The 20,353-nt window shown below is 47.2% G+C and overlaps 1 protein-coding gene across 1 annotated transcript in view; it reads right to left on the bottom strand.

Moving 5' to 3' along the window:
- Positions 1–16,959: 16,959 nt before the first annotated feature.
- Positions 16,960–20,353, bottom strand: part of SLC6A12 (solute carrier family 6 member 12) — a 32,968-nt gene continuing 29,574 nt past the window's right edge. Inside the window, exons 14-15 of the mRNA XM_054282237.1 lie at positions 19,720–19,890; positions 16,960–17,106 (exon numbers count right to left, since the gene is read on the bottom strand). Of these exons, the coding sequence (XP_054138212.1) occupies positions 16,960–17,106; positions 19,720–19,890 (318 nt within the window). The remainder of the gene's footprint in view (positions 17,107–19,719; positions 19,891–20,353) is intronic.

Below are 20,353 nucleotides of genomic sequence, written 5' to 3'. Positions count from 1 at the left end.
CACTTGGATTTTCTGTGGCTCCTCACCCCATGGGAGAAGGCAGGGTCAATGCTCCTGGCCACAGGCTGTGCCTCACTCACCACTTCTGCCATCACCTTAAGATTGTCCCTAAGGAAAGCAGGAGTCCGTGCCTCTCTTGAAAAATGCTAATGATGCAGCCTCTGAACCATTTTAATGCTCTCACTTAAAACCCATCCTGGTCCCTGAGAAGCTTCCCCAGGAAGAAGAGAGATGGCAGGACTCTTTTTTGGCCCTAGCAGACTGTCCTGACCCAGTCTGAGCCACCACAGCAGCATGAGGTTCAAGGCCAGGCCACATCCCACTCCCTCATGGCAGTGTCTGAGCAGACTGCACATTTCCAGACTGGGATGCATCCCTGTCTCCATCCTCCTCAGTGAAAGTACAGCATTAAAAAGATTAAAGGCCTATTTCTGCTTATTTTAAATGTGTTGATTAAATTTAAAAGTGTTTTTCTTTTCTTGTATAGTGCAACCTGTCACGCTGGGATGCCAGTTTCGTGATGTTGGTAGGTTGTGCTGCATTATTCTTTTGCCCTGCCTGAAGCAACATGAACATTTTTTTGCCCAGCTTCATTCTGCAAAGACCCATCTGTCTGATCTCAGCCCCAGTTACTTTTTGAGTTCACTGGTGAGTTTCACCTGTGCATGAAAAAAGAGCACAGCTCTCAAAGAAGTTCCTCAAGAAGCAGGGAATGGAGGGAGAGAAGAGATGCAGGTTGGTGCTTCTCCAGAATAAGGGTGATGGGGTGACCTGCTCTGTTCCTTGGTAAGGAATAGTCCCACTCCAGGGAAGCTAAAGGAAAAAACCTTCCCAGTGTCTTCAATGAGAACATTAGTGGGGCAGAAGTGTCTAGAGTGGACACAGATGGAATTTCTCACTTGGTTTATACCTCCTGTGCCTGTTTGTGACAGCCCAGAGTGGTGTCCAGGCACTGCCGCCAGGATGGGGACAGGCATCCACACTGAACCCTTCTCTCTTTTCTCCAGAGAGGCTGCACTGTCACAGCTCAGTCACTGCAGCCTGAGTTACAGCTCACTGGCCACTGCCTCACCAAAACTCTGCCTCTGAACCAAGATTTTAGCTTAAGTCCTGATCTGAAGCTACATCCTGGGTGAGACTTTGGCATTCCCATGGGTAAATTGCCCTGTCTTACAAGGACTCACCAGTCCTGTGCAAAAGCCATGGCTGTGCAGTGCATGAGGAGGAAGAAATCATAATTTCATACACATAAAGCTGGATTTGATGCAGCTCCAGAGGTGTTACAAGTGATGCCAGTGGTTATTTGCTCTATTTGTCTTAGTATGGTTTGGGGTTTTTTTGTGTTTATTTTTTGTTTGGTTCGTTTGGTTTTGGGGGGGTTGGTTTGTTTGTTTGTTCATTTTTTGGAGGGGTTTTTTTTTGGGTTTTATTTAGTTTTTGCTCCTTTTTTTAAATGAAGTCATTGAGCTAAGCAGATTGGGTAAAATCAGTGTTGCAAAGATAAGTAATGACATGCACTTGAGAAAGTCACCTTGGACTTCGTTGCCACAATTTAATAAAAAATAAAATTTAATAAGGAAAAGAATTGTGCTGGAAAAAGCAGAAACAAGCATGAGAATGATCCAGGCTCTGCTCTGAGCTGCCAGGGAGCAATCTCCTCTCACCTTGTGTGGCAGAAGAGCAAAGCACTGGCTGTCCCTGGGGCTGGGAAGCTCAGGTTGGGAAATGACCCATCCACAGACAAGTTCAGCCTGCTCCACACTGACCAGCACCTGCTGCCCTTGGAGTAAAACCAGCAGGTGAAAACCCTGCACTGCCTCAACAAATCTCTGCTGCTGCATTCAGATGCAAGCACAAAGAGGAAGGTAGATAAGAAAAGAGTGAGAAAATCCCAGACCTCCCCCCTGCTCCTTCTGGGCAGGGTCACAGCAGCTACCAAGCACCTCATTCAAAACATGGCACCTGTGAATGTGCCTGTCACCACTCTGGCACACGTTTACAGCTCCAAAAAGACTAGAGCCTCACCATGGAGACCATAACATTGTTTTCCTGCTGCAGCATGGCCAAGCTGAAGAGAAAATCTGTGTTCATTCCCAGATGCCAAACTCTTTGTTCTTCTCATGAAACCAGAGAGATAATGGTGCTCCAGAGCCCTCAGGCTGCCACAAGGCTCCCTTTGATCACATACTTTTTTGGGGGGTGGAAAACAGAGAACAGCAGAGCCAGCTGCCTCAGCAGGAACCTTGCAAGAGCTTTGGTAGCCTCTTGGCTGAGGTTTCCTGGAAAACATGCTCACCACCCAGAGCACCATCCCCTGCTGTCCAGGAACAACCTGCAACTAGCTGGGCATTATCTCTGCCAATTTAATATTCAGACCTTCTCCTGTCCTCACTTCTTGTGCTAAGCTCCATAGAGCAGGGGAGAAGGAGCAGCTCTTCCACCAGGACTTGAGGCCAGGACATAAAGCAGAGGAAGGACAGGCTGTTGTCCCTGTTGCCTTGGCTGAAGATTCGAGTCACATCCCACACAGCCAGTCCACACCAGGATGCAGGCCCTGGCCCTCCAGCACCAGCACCAACCTTTACCACATGAGCACCTCCACAGGAGCCAGACAGAGCACCCACTTGCTCTATCCCCAGCAAACAGGATTCAGAGTGTCATGGGGTGTTCACCTGCAGTATAAGGACATCGGTTCCTTGATCCTTGTGCCTGTTAAGTTTCTTCATAAGAAAATGCATTTCCAGCTGCATGTCTTCCACCTGATTTTTGTTCTCACACAACAAAATCCCAAACTGTTTTGCAGAGCTTTTCTTGGAGGGGAGAGAACCAAAATTAAATGTGCTGGAGGTCTCTACCAGGTGCTGGCAGAATCACAGCAAGGTCACCAGCAAACTGAGGAGACTTTGGAATCCAGACTGCAGCTCCAAGAAGCACTCATGGGAGATAGGGAGAAGGGAGAGGGTGGGAGGAAGGGAGAAAGGGATGGGTGAGTTTGTCCAGGTCTCCAGTGCTGTGGGGACAGAGGAGAGATGGGGAGGGCTTCACTGAAGGAGTGAGTTACCTCCTACAGAGTCAGAGTCTCTTGCAGATAGATAGGAAGGAAAGGCACAGACACAGACCCAGAAACATCCCAGCTGCTCTACAGGCAAGGAAGCTGAGCTCCACTGCCACAGACCATCAGAGCTTGCAGGACCTTTGTGAAGGGTCACAACGACCCAAAACCTAGAACACTGTGAGCCATGTTGATCCTTGGGGCTGAAACATTTAAGGCTGGGGAGGGCTATCCCAGCCCCAGGGAGGGGCAGCTGAGCCCATGCCTCCTATGTGTGTCTCACCTAACCCATTTCTGGAGTTCTGTCCACTGGAGACCCTCCCCAGAGAAGCCTGCCCAAGGTATCACCATAAGTGCTGACACAGCATCTTTACTGAGCAATCATTTGCACTCACTACATTTTTCCCAGCCCACAGGCACTGTGAGAAGCTTTCCAATCTTTGAGACTCCAGTACAATTTTCAGGTCATGCTCTGGGATGGTCACCTCTCCTCTTGCTCTGCCTGGTAGTTGCAGCTCCCTGGATGGAAGCAGGGGCTTGCTCATGCAGCAGGGCAGGGAGCAGCACCTGCAGGTCCTTCCCAGCCACCCCCACTGGGGGGTGAACCATCTCTGATGGTTCATGCCCCACCTTTCTACTGCAGCAGAAACAACTTCTTCAGCCCAGGATTTTGCTCAGTGAACAGGTTTTGGAGGCTGGTTGCAGCACCTGCCTGTTAACACCAATGGGAGTCCAGTTAGCTCTGCATGGGAGTGACAGATGGAAAGTTGCTGGTGTCTTTCTTGAGCAAGGGGACATTGCAATGGCAACTGACAGAAGAAATTTAGGCATTGTGGTGGTGCAGCAATAGGTAAAGCTGGGCAATACCTGCTCCAGCTCACACTACTCCAACTGAGTGCCAGGCAGGGCTGTCCTCATTTTCTCAGCCCTCCACCACCTTTTGGAACAATCCTGTCTTGTCCTCAGGGTGCTGCACCGCTCAGCCCCACATCCAACCCAGCATGGATTGGAGGAGAGCCCAGCACCTGCCCCTCTCTTCCCCAGGGATGCTAGTGCAGGCAGGTGGCTCTGTGCCCCCCCTGCTTTGACATTCCCTTCTGTGCCCCCAGTGCTCACACCCCAAGCCCAGACCCTGCAGTCCCAGTGCACTCACCTGCCTGACGGTGCCAGCCGGGTCCCGGGGGCACGCAGAGCTGCTCACAGAGCCACCAGCCCAGGGATGCACATCCAGAGCTGCTCCCACAGGCTAGGGGAGCTGTGAGCCCCTCCTGCCACAGGGCCCTTGTCCCCCTGCCTCACCCCACTCTGCTTCTCATTGCACTATTGATGAGTCCTTAATGAGCTTTGCGCTCACGTCCACTCAAATCAACACCCTGCATGTCGGGGCTGTGGGGAGGGGGGGTCCCACAGCCACTGGAAAATCACAGCCAGGGGAGGGGGGGTCCCACAGCCACTGGAAAATCACAGCCACTGGGAGAGAACAGGCTCCAAGGTCATGGTCAGGAGGGAGGACAAAGCAAAAGGGCCTGATGCCAAAGAAGGGGGAGCCATCCAGCAAGGGGTTGGTTGAACCCATGTTGCTGCAGCAGTTCCTGCAAGGATCAGGTGCATTACTGGCTGTGGGTCAGGCTTTGGGGATGGAGGGGCCAGCTGCAGGAACATGGATATTTCTCATTTGAAGTGGCAGTACCAACCATCAGCCAAGGAAAGGAGCCATGCGTGAATAACCAGTTGCTTAGTGTGCAAATCTTGTCATTGGCTCAAAAACAGCTTGTGTGGAACCTTTCTTTTATTTTCCTTTCTGGGGCCCAAGATAATTTCCATCCACTGGGAGCAGAGAGAAACTGCTCTCAAAAGCAGTATGGGGGAGCTGCTGATGCTGTGAGCATCACCTTGCTAGAGGCAGCATTGGGAAGGAGCCCAAGTGAGCTAAAACATATTCCCTCCCAGAGATAGCACCTTAGCACTTCACCAGCTCCTCTCTTTGTGTTCAAACAGAGGTAGGGATGCTTAAAATGACAAAAGTTCATTTAGTGGCTTTCAGTGCTGAGGAGACCAAGGTAATACCATGGTTTTTATTGCTTGCTATCAAAACTCTCCTTCTTTAAACATCCCCCCTGCCCTCTTGGATCAGGCAATAACCCATCACAGCTAATCCTGACACAGCTCATGGGCCAAAACCTTTGTCCCATAGGGATGGGAGGGAAAACCTGCTGCCTTAGAGCTTTGTTGAGGTTGCTGCTCGTGCTGCCACCTACATCTGTGCCATTATCCTGCCAACAGACTATGTTTAAAGTTCACATTTCAGACTAAGTGGTCACTGGAGGAGCATGGAGGAAGCAGTAAGACCCCCATCAGGCTTTTTTGGCCCTTAAAGGAGAGAGACAGTGGTGCTAGGAAGGCTGGCAAGAGGGAAATTGGAGAAAGAAAAATTTTTTTACTGGGTAAACCCAGGGGGCTTTGAGAGCTGAGTGGCTCTCCAGCACACACACTGGAGGCATCCTGAAAAAAGGCATCCTCTCTGACCTGAAGCAAATGCAGTGAGTGGCAATCCCTTCTGGAAGAAAGCTATGGGTCTGACAGAGCACTCTCATCCCTCTCATCTTCAGGGAATCTGTGTCCCCCACTCCACACTGGGAGCTTGAGTACCTCTTATTTAGCAGTACCATTTTCAGGTTCTTAGCTGGGATAAAAAATCAGCCAGTGAACATGTGCTGCCTTTGCTCCCTAGGAAACCCATTCTGTATTTCTGCAGTTGAGCACAGCTTGCACTGGCCAGACCTGCAAGCACAGGGAGCCTGTAGTGCAGAACAGGGTACCCATTATTGCCCACCATGCCAGGGAACACTGCTGGAATTGCTGCCAGCTCAGTCCCACAGGGACAAAATCAAATTCCTTCCTGGTGAACGAAGGTTCCCATTGTCTTGGAGAGCTTTTTCTGTGGTGGTGGGGTTGGAACTAGAAGACCTTTAAGGTCCTTTCCAGCCCAAATCATTCTATGATTCTATGAAACAACTCTTGGTTGAAGCAGAGCTGGCAGAGGCATGTTTCCCTGTCTCCTGGGAAGTGTGCAGGAGGCTCAGCTCTCCCTCATCTGCCCAGCTTGCTTTGCAGTTGCCACAGAGCTCAAGTGGGGTGGGGGCTTTTAAAATGCAATGCCGTGTTACTGGGAGATTGAGATTTGCTGCAGCCAAACCAAATTAAAGCAGGTACCTACAGGCAGTTTCAGAGTTTCACTCTTTTGTCAGAAAGAGTGAAGCTTGAGCTATCAAGATGTCACAGCTCACCCTTTCCTGAGTGTGGCATGAGTCCATCCATCACTGTTCTCTCTCAGTCTTCAATCTCTCCTCAAGACCAACTGCTGATGTGACACCTCCTAAAATAAAAAGATAGAGAGAGACAGTAGCAATTTGCTTGCAGGGCAGGTGGAGATCTCAGGCCTGAGGGAGTCAGCCTGTTATATTTGTTTTCACAGCTCTCCACAGAGTCCTGGCTGAGGAACACCTGAGAACGGCAGTGGGTCCACTGGAAACACCACTTTCCACCACAGGCAGACTCCCTTCACAGGAAGCACAGCAAACCACCTCCCCACCTCATGCACTTCTAGTCTGCAAAGAAAACAGGCCAGAAAGTGACTTTTTCCCCTGCAGGAGTAAAAACTGAATTTGAAAGCCACAAGTGTTTTCTGTATCATATTTGTTGTGTGAGTTATAGGCAGAAGCAGGCTGTGAGTATAAAAGGTGCTGGAGAGAAATAATGTCTCTCAGCACCAGTCTGAGCAACCCTTGCTTTTCCAGAAAAAAAGGGAAGCTGGACCAAGAAAAGAAGATAGTACATGGATATTTCATACTTGGCAAGAACTGGGCATAGACTGGTAAGCCCAAATGGATTTGGGAGCATGCCTTAGAAGAGAAGCAGAATTCATTTGAAAGGATGGGATTTGGAGCTGCTCTCTTGGTTGTTTTCCATAAATGTTCATGAGACTAAATTTTGATTCACCAGTGTGTTCCCAGAAAATGAGAGCTTGGCAGATACTCAGACAAATACTCGCTGGCTTCAGTATTTGCATTCAAAGCACTTGGGCTGCCACCTCCAAAGCTTTTGGTGGCTTGGGAAATATCCAGCAAAAGAGCCCAACCCCAGCATATAATCTGTGTGAGTAAACACAAGTGCAAAGAGTGTTTTCTAAATAGCAGCTATTGGATGTGATGACAGTGGTGAAAGCAGCCAAATAATCAGGCTAGACATCTCTTGGTTTAAAATTCATTTGCAAAAATCATTAACACAATCATTGCAAAATAAGCAGAAGTATAATCACTCAGGGATAATTTGCAGAGGAATAGGGCTGCACTCACTGAAAAGAGCCGTTATGAGATATGAGCCTGGCTCTGGTGACTAAGCCCACAAAGTCCACCACCTCCAAAGGGAAGCAAAGCTGGCCAGCAGAGCAGAGCTGGCAGGCATTGCTTTTTTGAGCCTAGTCTAAGGCATGGCCTCCTCCTCAGCAACCTGAGCAATGCTGCCAACCTGCAGTGGGGGCCAGGCTGGCTGCCCTCCTTCCTCCCTGAGGAGGCCCAGAGCTCAGGTCTGACTCCTAACACCCAAGGGAATAGACAGGGAAAAGGTGTGAGGCCAGGGTAGGCAAGGCAGGACAATTCCTGTGCTCAGTCCTCCCAGCTTCCCCTCCCAGGTACTTTATGTGACTCCCAACCTTGTTGAAGACTCCCCTTGTGGTGTCCAGAGTTTCTCTGTCACCAGAGGCTGGACTGTAAATATCTGGTAACATCATCCCCTGCCATCCTCACTGACCCCTTCTCCCCAGGAAAACTGCCAGAATCTCTGCTACTCCTCATGCTGGGCATTCCTGGTCAGGCTGGGATGAGCTAGTCCTATGGCACAGGGAAAGGTCTTGCCCCACACATTTATAGCTCTCCAGCCATGTTTTCAGGGCACACAGCTTCTTTGAAATATTATTCATCTGGAAACCTGTGCAATACTTTTCACAGAGAGTACTTGTATTTACAATTACCTTCAGCCACTGGTATTAAATCTGCATTTATGCCACTTGTCCCTGCTGCTGCTAGGAGCCCTTAGGAACAATTTCATCTGTAGATGACTTGCTTCAAAGTCTGGGCATTTTTAAATCTCTCCTGCTGTCAACAGCCCAAACAAAACAGAACATGGTGAAGGAATAAAAATGTAAAAGAAATATGACAAGAACAAAACTGAAAATAAATACAAGAAAAGAAAAGGAATTTCCATCACTGGAGGAGATTAAAAGTGACCTGTCAATGAAAAATAGATTGGGTTGGAGCACTTTAGTTCAGTGTGTGCCTATTCATTTTCCTTCCCCTGGAATACTCTGGAGACAGGGACAACTAGTGAGATAAAGTCACTGGATGTTCTGGCAGTAAGATTTTGTCAGGTATGAACCAGCCAAGTTCTGTTAAGCTCAGTGTTTTTGTGTTGTTTGTCCTGTGCACCTTGCCATAACTCATGTGGTTGAGAAACACCTGGGAGAAAAACTTCCTCTGCTAAAGATTTATCAGCACTGAGCTTTCAGTCAGCAAGTAAGACCTGAAGGACCAAGGGTTCCCAAGCACAAAATGAAGATGATCAATCTGACAAGTCCTGAGATGTCTTATGGGAGCAGAGGGATATTAGGTAGAAGAGAAAGAAAAGGCCACTAAAATAAAATCCATCCATTTAAAGATGTCTCTATGGCATTTTCTAGAGTCTCCCCTCAGCCCCTTCTTCCCAGCTATCTTCCCTGCCAAAGGGATGTTTAAGTGACACTGGGTGTGCTACCTCCCTGGGATATGCCCAGCACAGCAACAAGGAGCACAAAGCCCTGGGAACCAGAATTGAGGGCTATCATGGACACCAGCCATGGGATTTCTGCATGGAAGATTCCTGGCAGGACTTGAGTAACAGCAGTACCTACCCACTCTTAGGTCTTGTCTACCCAGCCAGTGCTGCCCACCTAAATCAAAACAAATTGGGCTAAATTAAACCAGAGCAGCCCACTTTGAAGCATGATTATTCCAGCTTTAAGACCATTTGGATAATAAGTGGACACAGTCACATTGATGAAAATGTGCCTGTGCCTGCAGGCTGTTTTGATAAATGTGGTTAAAAAAAACCTGATCATCTTTTTGTCAGTGAAACTGCAAGGGACTCACAAGGGACTGGAAAGATTTAGCTCTATTGCTTCTAATCCATCAAAACCAGTGTGAGCAGTAACACTGCATCCAACTTGGCACAAACTTGATCCTGATGGACTTAATATAAATTAAAATTAGTATGAATGGAACATAAATAGAAGTGTCCTCACATACTTTGGAAGATTTAACTGAAATCAAATACTCTGGGAAACCAAGCTAATTTTAAAGTAAATGTGTCTACTCAATGTGTCTAGTTACATCATTGGTGTAGCTCTTACAATTTTTTTCCCTCTTTATTAAGAGGTTTATTTATGCTAATGAAAGCTCTGAGGTAGGTGCATTAAATTAGCATAAGCACAGTTATACTGATGGAGATTATGCCACTTCCCAAACCTTATGGCAATGCCTTCCTACAGGGAGAAGCCTTATTGCATGGCTGTGTCTGACCTCAAAAGCACAGGAGTGTGGGAAAAATGTGACAGAAGCAGAGGAAGAAGAGGACAGATTTGGTACGAGATGCAAATGAGGGTTACTGACAGAGGGAGTATAACCACTGCCCACCACAGGTGCTCCATAATGATAAGCACACAGGCCTTGGGGAAAAGGAAGAGCAAAGGCCTGGCTCCTCTGTGCAGGCCACACAGTGACAACCTCATTTATTACCACATCAGAAGCGACAGAGCCTCCACTGGGAGGGGAAATATCTCCAGCCTGCAGCCTTGCTGCTGCTTGGCCATGTGATGCACACCACCAGAGGCAGCCCCTGCCTGCAGCAATCGAGTTTCACACAGCCCCACCCTCCAGGGAAATTGCATTTATTGATAGGATTGGACGATGGGAAATTGCTTTGCCATCGCTCGATGTGTCCTACGTCAGCCTGCCCAAAGGACTGTGGCCAGAACAACCAGGAGGTGCTGCTGACACCTCTGCCCACGGTCACTAAAACACCCTTCCCTTCCTTCCAGAGAGGGAACAATTTTTTTGAAGTTTTTCCAAGATTAAAAATTACCTCTACTTATAGTGTAAGTCCAGAGCCTCACAATCTCAAAATTCTGACAGCAACACATTTACCCAGCAGCCCCTGTCACAATGTCACTGTAGTGATGTCATTAAAGCAAAACCTACCAAAGCACAACTCTCCCCCAAATGCCCTAAAACACACCCATCCCCACATGGAGACACTGATCTAAGATGTTCTGAACCTCCAACTTTCCAAAAGGCATCAGTCCTCTTTCTCCTCTTCACATGAAGCCTTACAGGTGCCCCAAGGCCAAACAGCAAAGGTTTTGCTGCTGCCTCCCTTTACCATAGAAACGAGAAAGTGAGACAGCTCAAAAACTCCCAAATGCAAGGGAAATGCCTGTCTTGTACTCCAAAAGAGGCTGGAGTGGTTGTCATACTAAAAAAAAAAAATAAATTAGGCACCAAAGAACTTTTTGAAATCGGATTATAACAGGTAATTTATAAAAAGAAAAAAATTAATTCCTGTTATTTTCTCAGCCTAAACTGTAAAATGAATATGCTCTGAAAGTGTTCAACTATCCTCCACCCAGAGGTTCTGAAAAAAAACTAACTGTGTTTGACCACACTGCTTTCCTATGTGGAGACAGACTCCTATGCTTGGGCTCCTGGACAAGGTTTATGGGATGGGACAACTGGAGGCTGCTCCTGAGCCTCTGTTTTACTTCGCTGGTAATTTATGCTTTAGCTAAGGTGCAAAGCAGGTATAAAGCTGAGGCCTACAAAAGCATTTTTGGGGTGGAAGAGCCCAGTGTTGGTGATGGGAGATAGACACACATGAGATAGAATCACCTGGAGCATGAAGAGAGAACTCTGCCATCTCTCTGTTCCTTGACTGATGAATGCATCACACCAGGGCCAAGGGGAGCCACAGCCACCTCACCTGTCTAGGGAATTACTACTCATGCAAAAACACTGCACAAAAAACTTACACTGCCTGGACATGATTTCCCCAGTGTTCTGAGCCCTAGCACCAGCCAGTTCCCATTGCCAGGCTGCCTCCCACCATCCCAGCTAATCCAGGGTTACTGATTTACACTGCTGTGCCCTGCCACTGATGGGATTTCTCTTCAGCAGCTCCTGGACCCACATGCATGCTGCTTGGAGCATTCCAGCATAAAGATCTCTGCTTCTGGAGAGTTTGATTAAGAAATCCCAGTTCCAGCTCTCAGGTCACCCTCACTTCAAAGCTAGGAGGTGGGGAGGAAGCTCATGTCACAGTGATGGCCCTTCTCCAGGATGTGGGAAAGTCCCAGATTGCAAGGCAAAATGTATCCTATTTGCCATCTGTATGGCAGTTGTCTTCTGCTAAGTGGGCAGCTTTCCTTATCTCTTCCACAAACAATCCTCTCTCAGGGCAGACATCTGCTGATAATAGGTTACTGAATGTCACTGCATGACTGATAAGGACTACAGCATCCCATTGTGAGATGCTCCACCCAGAGGGAGGAGCCAAGCATTCCTACCTGGATATAATCTTGAGGTTCTGGAACCAGCACAGTTTCTCCACTGGATTTCCCAGAAGAACAGCTGCCTCTTCCACTGGATCTTCAGAGGAAGATTCCACCTTTCTATAGGATCCCTGCTCCAGCAGAACCACACCTGGCACTGTAGGAGGACTGCAGCCACAATTCCAACTGGACTGCTACCAATACTCTGACCAACAAGGTGTCAGGTTGTATTCTGACTCTGTCAGTGCTGTTTTGGTTTACTGCATTTATTTTATCTTTTTATTTTCTTCCCTAATAAAGAACTGTTATTTCCTGCTCCCATATTTTTGCCTGAGAGCCCCTTAATTTAAAATTAATAGCAATTTGGAGGGAGAGTTTTACATTTTCCATTTCAGGGGAGGCTCCTGCCTTCCTTAGCAGACACCTGTCCTTTCAAACCAAGACAGTGAAAGTGACAGGTTGCTTTTATGCTTGAGGGAGGGTTTATTTCTCCATGAGAAAAAGAAGCTTATTTCATGCCCTGTTGAAATATGAGGTCCAGAAAGGCACCAGATGGCCTGTAATCTCCCATCCTCCTCCAGAGATCACTCTCTACACCGTGGTACAACAAAGGCTGCACACTCAATAAAGCATGTTCTGGAAAAGTGGCCACTGGCAAATAACGATTGAGCGTAAGCATGCCTCTGGTCCAAACCAGCCATCCTAGTCCACAGCTCCTATCCTGGCTGTAACCCAGGCTGGGCAGGAAACTATTCTACAGCCTGTGAAAAAACCTAAGCAAAACAGGAGAAAAAAAATCAAAAAGCCATTTAGCAGAATGGTATTGGCGCGTCACCAAAACCAAGACAGGATGGAATTGCCCACAACAAGCTTTGCACAGACATTGAAAGCATTTCTCCCTAGGAATCCCTTTTTGTTCCACACAGCTTTCCAAGCTCAGACTTGGCAAACCAGAACAGACTGCTCTGAAAATTCACGTCCTCCTTTGCAGTTGTGGGTCAGGGATTCAAACCAGAGCCAGGATCATGGTCCACAAGCAGTTGAGGGGTTAAGGGCTATTGTGGGTTTAAAAAACAATACAAAGCAAAATAACCTCTGCACTGTCCATCCATGCACTGTTAGGTGCATTTCTTCTCTTCCCTTGGCAGGTTCAAGAGTAAAGTCTTTCACTTTAATACCTCAAGCTTATTCCTGCAACATATGCACAGGGAACTGGACAGCAGCATATGCACATCTCCTCAGCCTCTCAAGTCTTAAATTTTAATCTTTAATTTTTGAAATAAGTTATTACTTTATCTTCTCCTTTGATGAACATTACTCCCCTCTTACCCCATTCAAACACAATTTAGCTAATTAGTAAGAGGTCATTGTATGTAAGCACATGCAACTTGATAAAGTAAAGGCCTGAAAGAACACCTGATGTGTTCTATATGCCCTCATGACTGCTGACTGTCTCTTTCCCAGCCCTCATTTACTGTGCACCTAAGTCACTTGGCTCATGTCTCTCATTTCCACCTGTGCAAGGCTCACCTCTCCTCAAAATGGGGAAAGTGCCTGAGCAAATTCCTCTTGCCACATACCAGGGAAGCAAAACCTCAGGGAAGTCCCCAGGTTCCAACACAAACCACACAGGCACTGCAGAATACCCATAATTCACACAACATAACCACAGCCCAAGATCTGAGAAACTCCTGTTCTTCTAAGAGATTTCATTTCCTCCAGTTCAGTCCCTACTGCACCTTTTCGTCTTCCAACCCTTGGCAAACTGCAATAACTGCATAGGGGAAATCCAGAGCTTTGCTCAGGATGGAGCCAGGGTTCCAGTCCTTGGTAGTTAAGCCCTGCACTAGGGCTGTGGTGGGCATGGCTTCTCTCCAGGCCAAAAGCTAAGAAGAGGGCTGGAGGGAGGGCATGGCTGCACCTCCAGCTCATTGGAAGCTACAGCAGGTCATTGTCCTTTGCCTGAGGGCTGCCATGATCACCTGGGACAGAACAACATTTGAGAGCCAAGAAGAATTCCCACTGCAATTCTCCTTTTTCCAGAAAACTATGTTGTGGGTTGCAGTCACAAAAGTTGAAGATATCCTGGTGATATTTGATAGTTTTATCTTTCTTTCTTCAAATTTTGTCCCGTACAAGTTTTCAATGACCATTTCCCTTTTTTTTTTTTGCCATTTGTCACTGTCAAAGGAAGAAGGGAGGGAAGTCTGAAGTGGGGGGGAACAGGAATAACAGGATGGAGAAGGATAATACAAGACCTTTTGGCTTGATTTATTTTTAAAAAACTGTTCCTGTCTTTTCCTTCTGGAGAGGGGGGTGAAAATGACCTTTTTATGAAGAAAAAAAAAAACACAAATAAAACCAAAAACCAAAACCAGAACAACAAACAAACTGGAAACCCAGAAGTGGTAGTTAGGTCTTTACAGGTGTAGGTCCTTTCTTCTGTATACAGTGTTTTAATTCCAGCTGGGAAGAGTAGCACAGGATGAAAACCTCGTACCTTCTCTTGGACTTCAGCTTCAAATGCATCATGTCTTGGCCTGTTATCAACAATTACAGGGGGAAAAAACCTCTCCCTCCTCTCCATACCAATCCTTCAGTGGTGTATTCCTGGTGATGTGCAGGACAGGAGCAGTTTCCCATCAGATTCAGAGTTCTCCAGAGGTGCCCAGTTCCAGGGGTTGATGGAGACCTGCCAGATCTGTCACATGCATGCAGCAATGCCTGAGACATTTGTAGAAATTTAACAAACCACTACTCAGATTGTGCTGGAGGTCACACAGCAAAAGACAGCCACTGATGGCATTTCCTCCAGCTAGGTGTATGTGGGTGTTTCAGTTTTTTGAAGAAAGGGAATTATATGACACTGGGTCACTGAGCTTTGACTTAAAATTCCTGGACTTGACTTTGTCGATTCCATCCAAAGAAACCTGATTAATTTCCTGATCCTGGGAATTTTATGATTGCTTTCAATGGTCACACCAATACCTCCTCTAGCTTTATTAAAATAAGTTGCTTCCTGGCAGAGGTGAGATGTTATTGTCAGATTATACATAAACAAGAGGAATAAGTTCATGCAGTCAATAGCACAGCACCACATTTGTGTTCCAAACTGAAGAGTTACTTGCTTCTATCTAGGATTTTTGCAGTGTTACTCAACTGCCTCAGAAAAAGAAGTGAACAGATCTCCCTGACTTCTCTGCCAGCACAACACTACCTCACATCTTAAAGGCATGGCAGGAGGAGCAAAGGGGCAAAATGTCCTACCAAGGATTGTACAGGAATCAAGACTGAGGGGAGCTGCTTCCCCCACCAAATTATGAGCAACATTGGTGGGAGGGAGAGGAAAAATCACCCAACTGCTTACCATGATGCCTGACTTCAAGACTCTGGGTGCTAAGCTCTTCCCTCAGCTATTTGCAGCATGACATTCAGCTCTTTAAAAAATAAAAATACAATAAATTGTGTCTTATGTGGTGCTGCAGTCCTTTGCAGGGAATGTGAATGAGGTTTGCCAGCCTTCTCCATCTTCCACAGTAAAACATCTTAAATGATAATGTGCCAGAGAGGTACAAATTCTGATAATTGACTTTCAGTGTTCATTTCACCAGCAGTTTGTAGTTTTTAGTTTTTTAAAGGAAAGGAAATTAAATGGGGAAAAGATTGCCCTATGCTAATTCTCCAGTCAAACTCAGAGGAAACTGCAGCAGATAAGGTTCCCATAGCAATTGGAATAGGTACTGAGCTGCACAGATGAGACCTGATTTCTGCGCTCGCTTTTGGTGCCGGTCGTTTATCGCCATCCAGCACAGGGAAAAGCAATTACTTGGAACAAGGAACAAGGGAAAGGAGCCTGTGGCATCTGTGATTCATTCTGGTGGCCATTCTCGGGTTTGGTTGGATGTGCCAATATTGCAGCACAGCCATGCATCAGTGTGTGTACCTATGACCACAGCAAAGCTCCCGGGTGCGACCTGCCACTGGCTTTTCTGGTGGGTTTAACTGTGAATTTTTGATAGGCATTGAAGCAGGATTTGGCAGGGATCTTTACAGCCCCAGCCTCCACAGGACAGAGTCATCTGGCACTGCACCAAACCCAGCAGCAGAGCACATTTCCTCCCACCCATTGCCTCACATTTTTGACTACCCTGGCAACAACCAACCTTTAATTCAACACAATCTGCTTCCAATGAACCTATATTACCTATTAATTTTGCTTTATCTTGCCTGAGCTGATGATTATTGCACCTGATTATGTCTTCCTTATCCCCTGAGCAGTCATCCACAGCAAAGCCAAGGAAGTACAATCATTCTCCCACCTTCTTCCCAAAGCTACTCTGCAGCACAGGATCAGGCCCATCAACTCCTTCTATAACTCCTCTCCAAAATGCCCCAGCAGTGCAGTTAAATTTGTGGGCGTGCAGTCCTCAGGATCTCATTTTCCCAGCTGTGCTGCAGCTCTTTTTCTTTTTCTTACCAACTGCTCTGGGACTTTTCCTGCACTCCATGAATTTTCTGAAAGAATTGTCAAATGTTCATTGGTTTCACTCTTGGATGCGTTTTCAGTGGGCCGTGCAGTTTTGACCAAGAGCAAGTCCCCTCAGATAGTCATTCCTCACCCCTTTTTCCAGACTGAGACTGCCTTCAGATCCATCATCAACAACTAGGATTGCATCGAGCACCCTGTCACTCCTTTCCCTTCCAGCGACAGCTGAAGCTGTAATTCCTAACAGTGCAGCCTCCTTTTGTCATTGGCTATGATACATTCCTGGCTCTCTCTTCCTTGTACAGAGGTGACCTAGTAATGCCCTTTCCTTTGTCATCCTCCAGCTTCTTGTGTACCTCTGAACCAACTTACTTATTTCCTGTGCTAGCACCCCATTGTTTCCTGCTTTTGCATCCCTGACTTGGCTCCTTCACACCTTTAATCTCTGCTCTCTCTCACCACCCTCACCACTGTGGTTTCTTTTCCTCCTCTCAACACAAATGTACTTTTTTTTTCCTTTTTTTTTTTTTCTTTTTTGCTACAATGTTGTTTTTCTCTTCCCAACCAGTGTCAGTAATGAAGGACACTTCTGACAAAAGCATGCTTCAGTCTCCACAGCTGCTGGCAGGAAGAGTTGTCCCCAGGGTGTAAAAGAAATGCTGGAAGGAGAGGAATTGTCCCAGATGCTTCCATCACAGACACGAAGGAGAGAAGGGAAAAGAAACCACTTCGGGAAGGAGAGAGCAGATCAGTCTGGGTTATGGAGGTGGGGTTATCCCAGGTGCCTCAGAAGTGGGTTTCTCTCTCTGTGATGCTGAGCAGCTGCTGGGCTGGAGGAGACCATCCCTCCTGCCTCACATCGGCCGGCCTCGCCACGCGCCTCTTCTTTGGCTGCGGCAGATCCTCCGCAGGGGAAATCAGCTGCATCAGTCTCTGCAGAGAGGAAGCTGCTGTTAATTAAGCTGATGAGCAAACTGACAGCCAATAGTGATCCACAACCATTGCTGGGGGCAAAGGCACCTAGACAGCACACGTGCCAGCTCCCTCTTCCTCTCCTGCTGGATGACTGTGAAACAGAGGAGGAGAGCAGGGTCTCTTCAGCTGCTCCCAGAGGCAATAATTCTGTCTCTGTGCTCAAATCTGAGCTGTGGACTGATATTCTGGTGTACAGCACTTCTCACAGACCTACTACTGTGAGGGAGGATGCCAGCAATTAGCACCACAGACATTTTCTGTGGTAATAGAAAAAACACCACAAAACCTTTATTTTTCCTATATCAAGTAGCTTTCCATTGATTTTCATGGGAGCTGTGAATGGGCTGATCATCAGATGCTGGGCATCTCCTGCTGTGATCCAAAGCAGGGTGGTAGGCAAGGCCCACCTCAGTGGCATTTCCCAGGTAAAGCAGCCCCTCTGCAGACTGGTTTCTGCCCCAAACCATCCTCAGCTCCCCTCTTCCAGTCATCCAGACTGTGATGGTGAAAGCAGGGTCTGTGAGGCAGCTGCCTGCCCTTAGCTCCCTCTGTCCTGTGCAATGCAGGGTGCTACAGGCTGCTCCACACACATGCATGCAGTGTTGGGACAACTTAGAGGAGTTTCTTCTTAAAAAACTAAAGTATCTTTGAGCTCTTCAGCAAAAAGTCCTGGCTCACAGGGGCTCTGCAGTGAATTTCTGGTCTTTTTCATCCCATTTTTTAAAGTCTCTGGTGTCACATGATTTCCTGAGGTCCTGGTTTCCTTTTCCTTTCCACCCTGCAGCTGATGTCCTGCAGCTACCTGCCAGCTCCATGGGACTGCCTAACATTTCCCAGCTGAAACCTGACTTTCACTGTTACTTTTTCCATCACAAGCTCAGGACAGTGCATGCTCACTCCCATGAAGAGTGCATGACAAGCAGAGCAGGCAATTCATCCATGACTCGTTGGATTAATTTTAGTGCTCCCACTCCTTGTGAAGTGCCTGCCAGAATCACAGATTTTGTTAATTTATTCAAAACTATTTGCTCCATGATTTACAAAATTCACCTCGGTCTGCAGCTTCTCTGTGGGTACTTCATTGTGAGTTTTTAGCCTTTGGAGTTTGAGCTGTCTTAATCAGGGCATTAGGAAACAACATTTTTGTTTCTTGGTCAGTCAAGTGTAACGAGAGGTATCAGTTTGTAGCAGTGACTGATCATAATTACCAATTACAAACTTGCTTTCAGTGAATGCTTTGCAATATTCAAAAACTGTTCCTGAAAATTTGTGTAAGGAAATTAATTCACTACAATTCTGGGCTGTGACTGGAAAAAGAGAACAGGTATATTTTAAGAAATTTTGTTTCAAAAACAGGTGCAACTACCCTAGAAGGTGTTTCATGGCTGGCTTTGATTCTGCCCTGAATCAACCCAGGTTTAGTAGCCAATTCCTTCCCCTACACCTAAATTGCATCCTTGGAAATTTCTTCATACTAATGTAGCTGAGGAGTCCCTGGAAATTTCAATTAATATCATGTAAACCAGGACAAACAGAAAACCCCTTCATCTGAAATGGGCCAAATCAATTCCTCAGGTGTGCTCTGCAATGAGCATTAACACAACTCCCAGCAGCATTTCAGTCCAAGGGCTTGAAGCACTTTACCCCTGGTGAGAGATATTGCTTGTTTAACAGGCAGGACATGTGGGCAATTACTTCTCTGGGAGCTCCAAGCCCTCATTTATACACCAAAAGCTTCTGAGCTGTGGGGAGTCAGACATGTCAGCCACAGATTCACCTTCCCTGAGACAATGGAGCAAATAAAGACTTCCTGTACCCAGCTCATCCCTGGATGTGTTGGCAGTGCAGGGCCCTCCTCTCCATGAGCCCAAAATGTGGCTGTCACACCTACACCACAGCCACAGGGATGCTCCTGTTCACCTGCTCCCTCTGCCCCACCCCACCCTCCAACCAGCCCCAGTGGGGATGGGGAAGGGCCTGCAGAGAAACTGTGTAGAAATTTAGATGTACTGTACATCACTCAGATCTTTCTTCATGGGTCAGGTGAGGTGTCATCTCCATGACTGCATATCCCTAGACAGAGTTCTTCCTAGGACAAGGATGTCTACAGTGAAAGAGGACAGGCTCAGGCATAGCACAGGGTGGGCCTTTACAGCTCTGTGAGCAGATCCTCTTTAATAACTATGGGTAATTTCTTTGTTAAAAAGAACATGATCCTGACCCAGGACTACAAGGGATAAGAAGTAAAGGCAAAACAGATCTTGGTTTTTCACTTGGTTTGCATTGGTATCTAGTGCATATATGCTCTATATATGTCTATATATTGCATGGTCATCCAGCAGGATGGTGCAACACCACATGGAAGACCAAGCATTTGATGAGCAGCCTGGGAGCAGTGCTGAGACCCTCCAAATTACAACAAGAGCTACAGAACATGCTGGGGAAGTGCGATTCTCACCAGCCCTTGCCTTCTCAGAGGAGAAATGTGCCATGTACCTCTCCTCCTTGGGGCCCATCCTGAATCACCCAGGGGAGCAAAAGCAACACACCCAGTGACCACAATCCCAGTACCTGTTTCAGGGATCCTTTGGTTTTCAGGAGGATGAAGATGGCATAGAGAGGAATACAGACCATGGAGGAGAGTGCCATCAGCCAGCCTAGCACATAGCCCCAAGGTGGGTACTCGTAGGAATTGTTGTATTTCAAGGGTGTGTGCTTGATCAGGGAAAACAGGAAGACGCCCTGGAGAGCAGAAAACACAAAGATGAGGAGAGCCAAGGGGCAGCCAAGGCTGGCAGCCTGGCCCCCCTGCAAGGACTGGCTGCTCTGCAAGGGTGGCAGAGGGTGCTCTGTTCTTGCATGAGCCAGCAGGACCTTGCTGGCTGCACAGAGTTCTCAGCACTCTAAAGCCTTCAGGCTTCTGAAGAGTCATAAGCAAAGCTGGCAGCAGCTTTGAGGGTCCAGCAACATTGAGACAGCAATTTATTCATATCAAAGACAAGAACTGTTGTTCTGCCTGGCAGAAATAGTCCAGAGGAGCCACACAGGCACAGATTTGGCCCTCCTGGGGCTCTCTAGCTACAAAGCTCTCAGACAATTTGGGCTGGTTTGAAAATTTCCCAGATCTTCAAGTCCTGCTGAAGCCTGGGGACAAAGGACTGGGAATCTTTTGTAAGTTGCAGCTATAGATCTCATCTGTGTTCCA

The sequence above is a fragment of the Melozone crissalis genome, unplaced genomic scaffold (genome assembly GCF_028551555.1).
Source record: "Melozone crissalis strain CALT ecotype California unplaced genomic scaffold, PUWL_Pcris_2 ptg000033l_1, whole genome shotgun sequence".
Lineage (NCBI taxonomy): Eukaryota > Metazoa > Chordata > Aves > Passeriformes > Passerellidae > Melozone > Melozone crissalis.
Note: the sequence above shows the minus strand (reverse complement) of the source record. Positions and strands in the feature narration are given on the sequence as shown.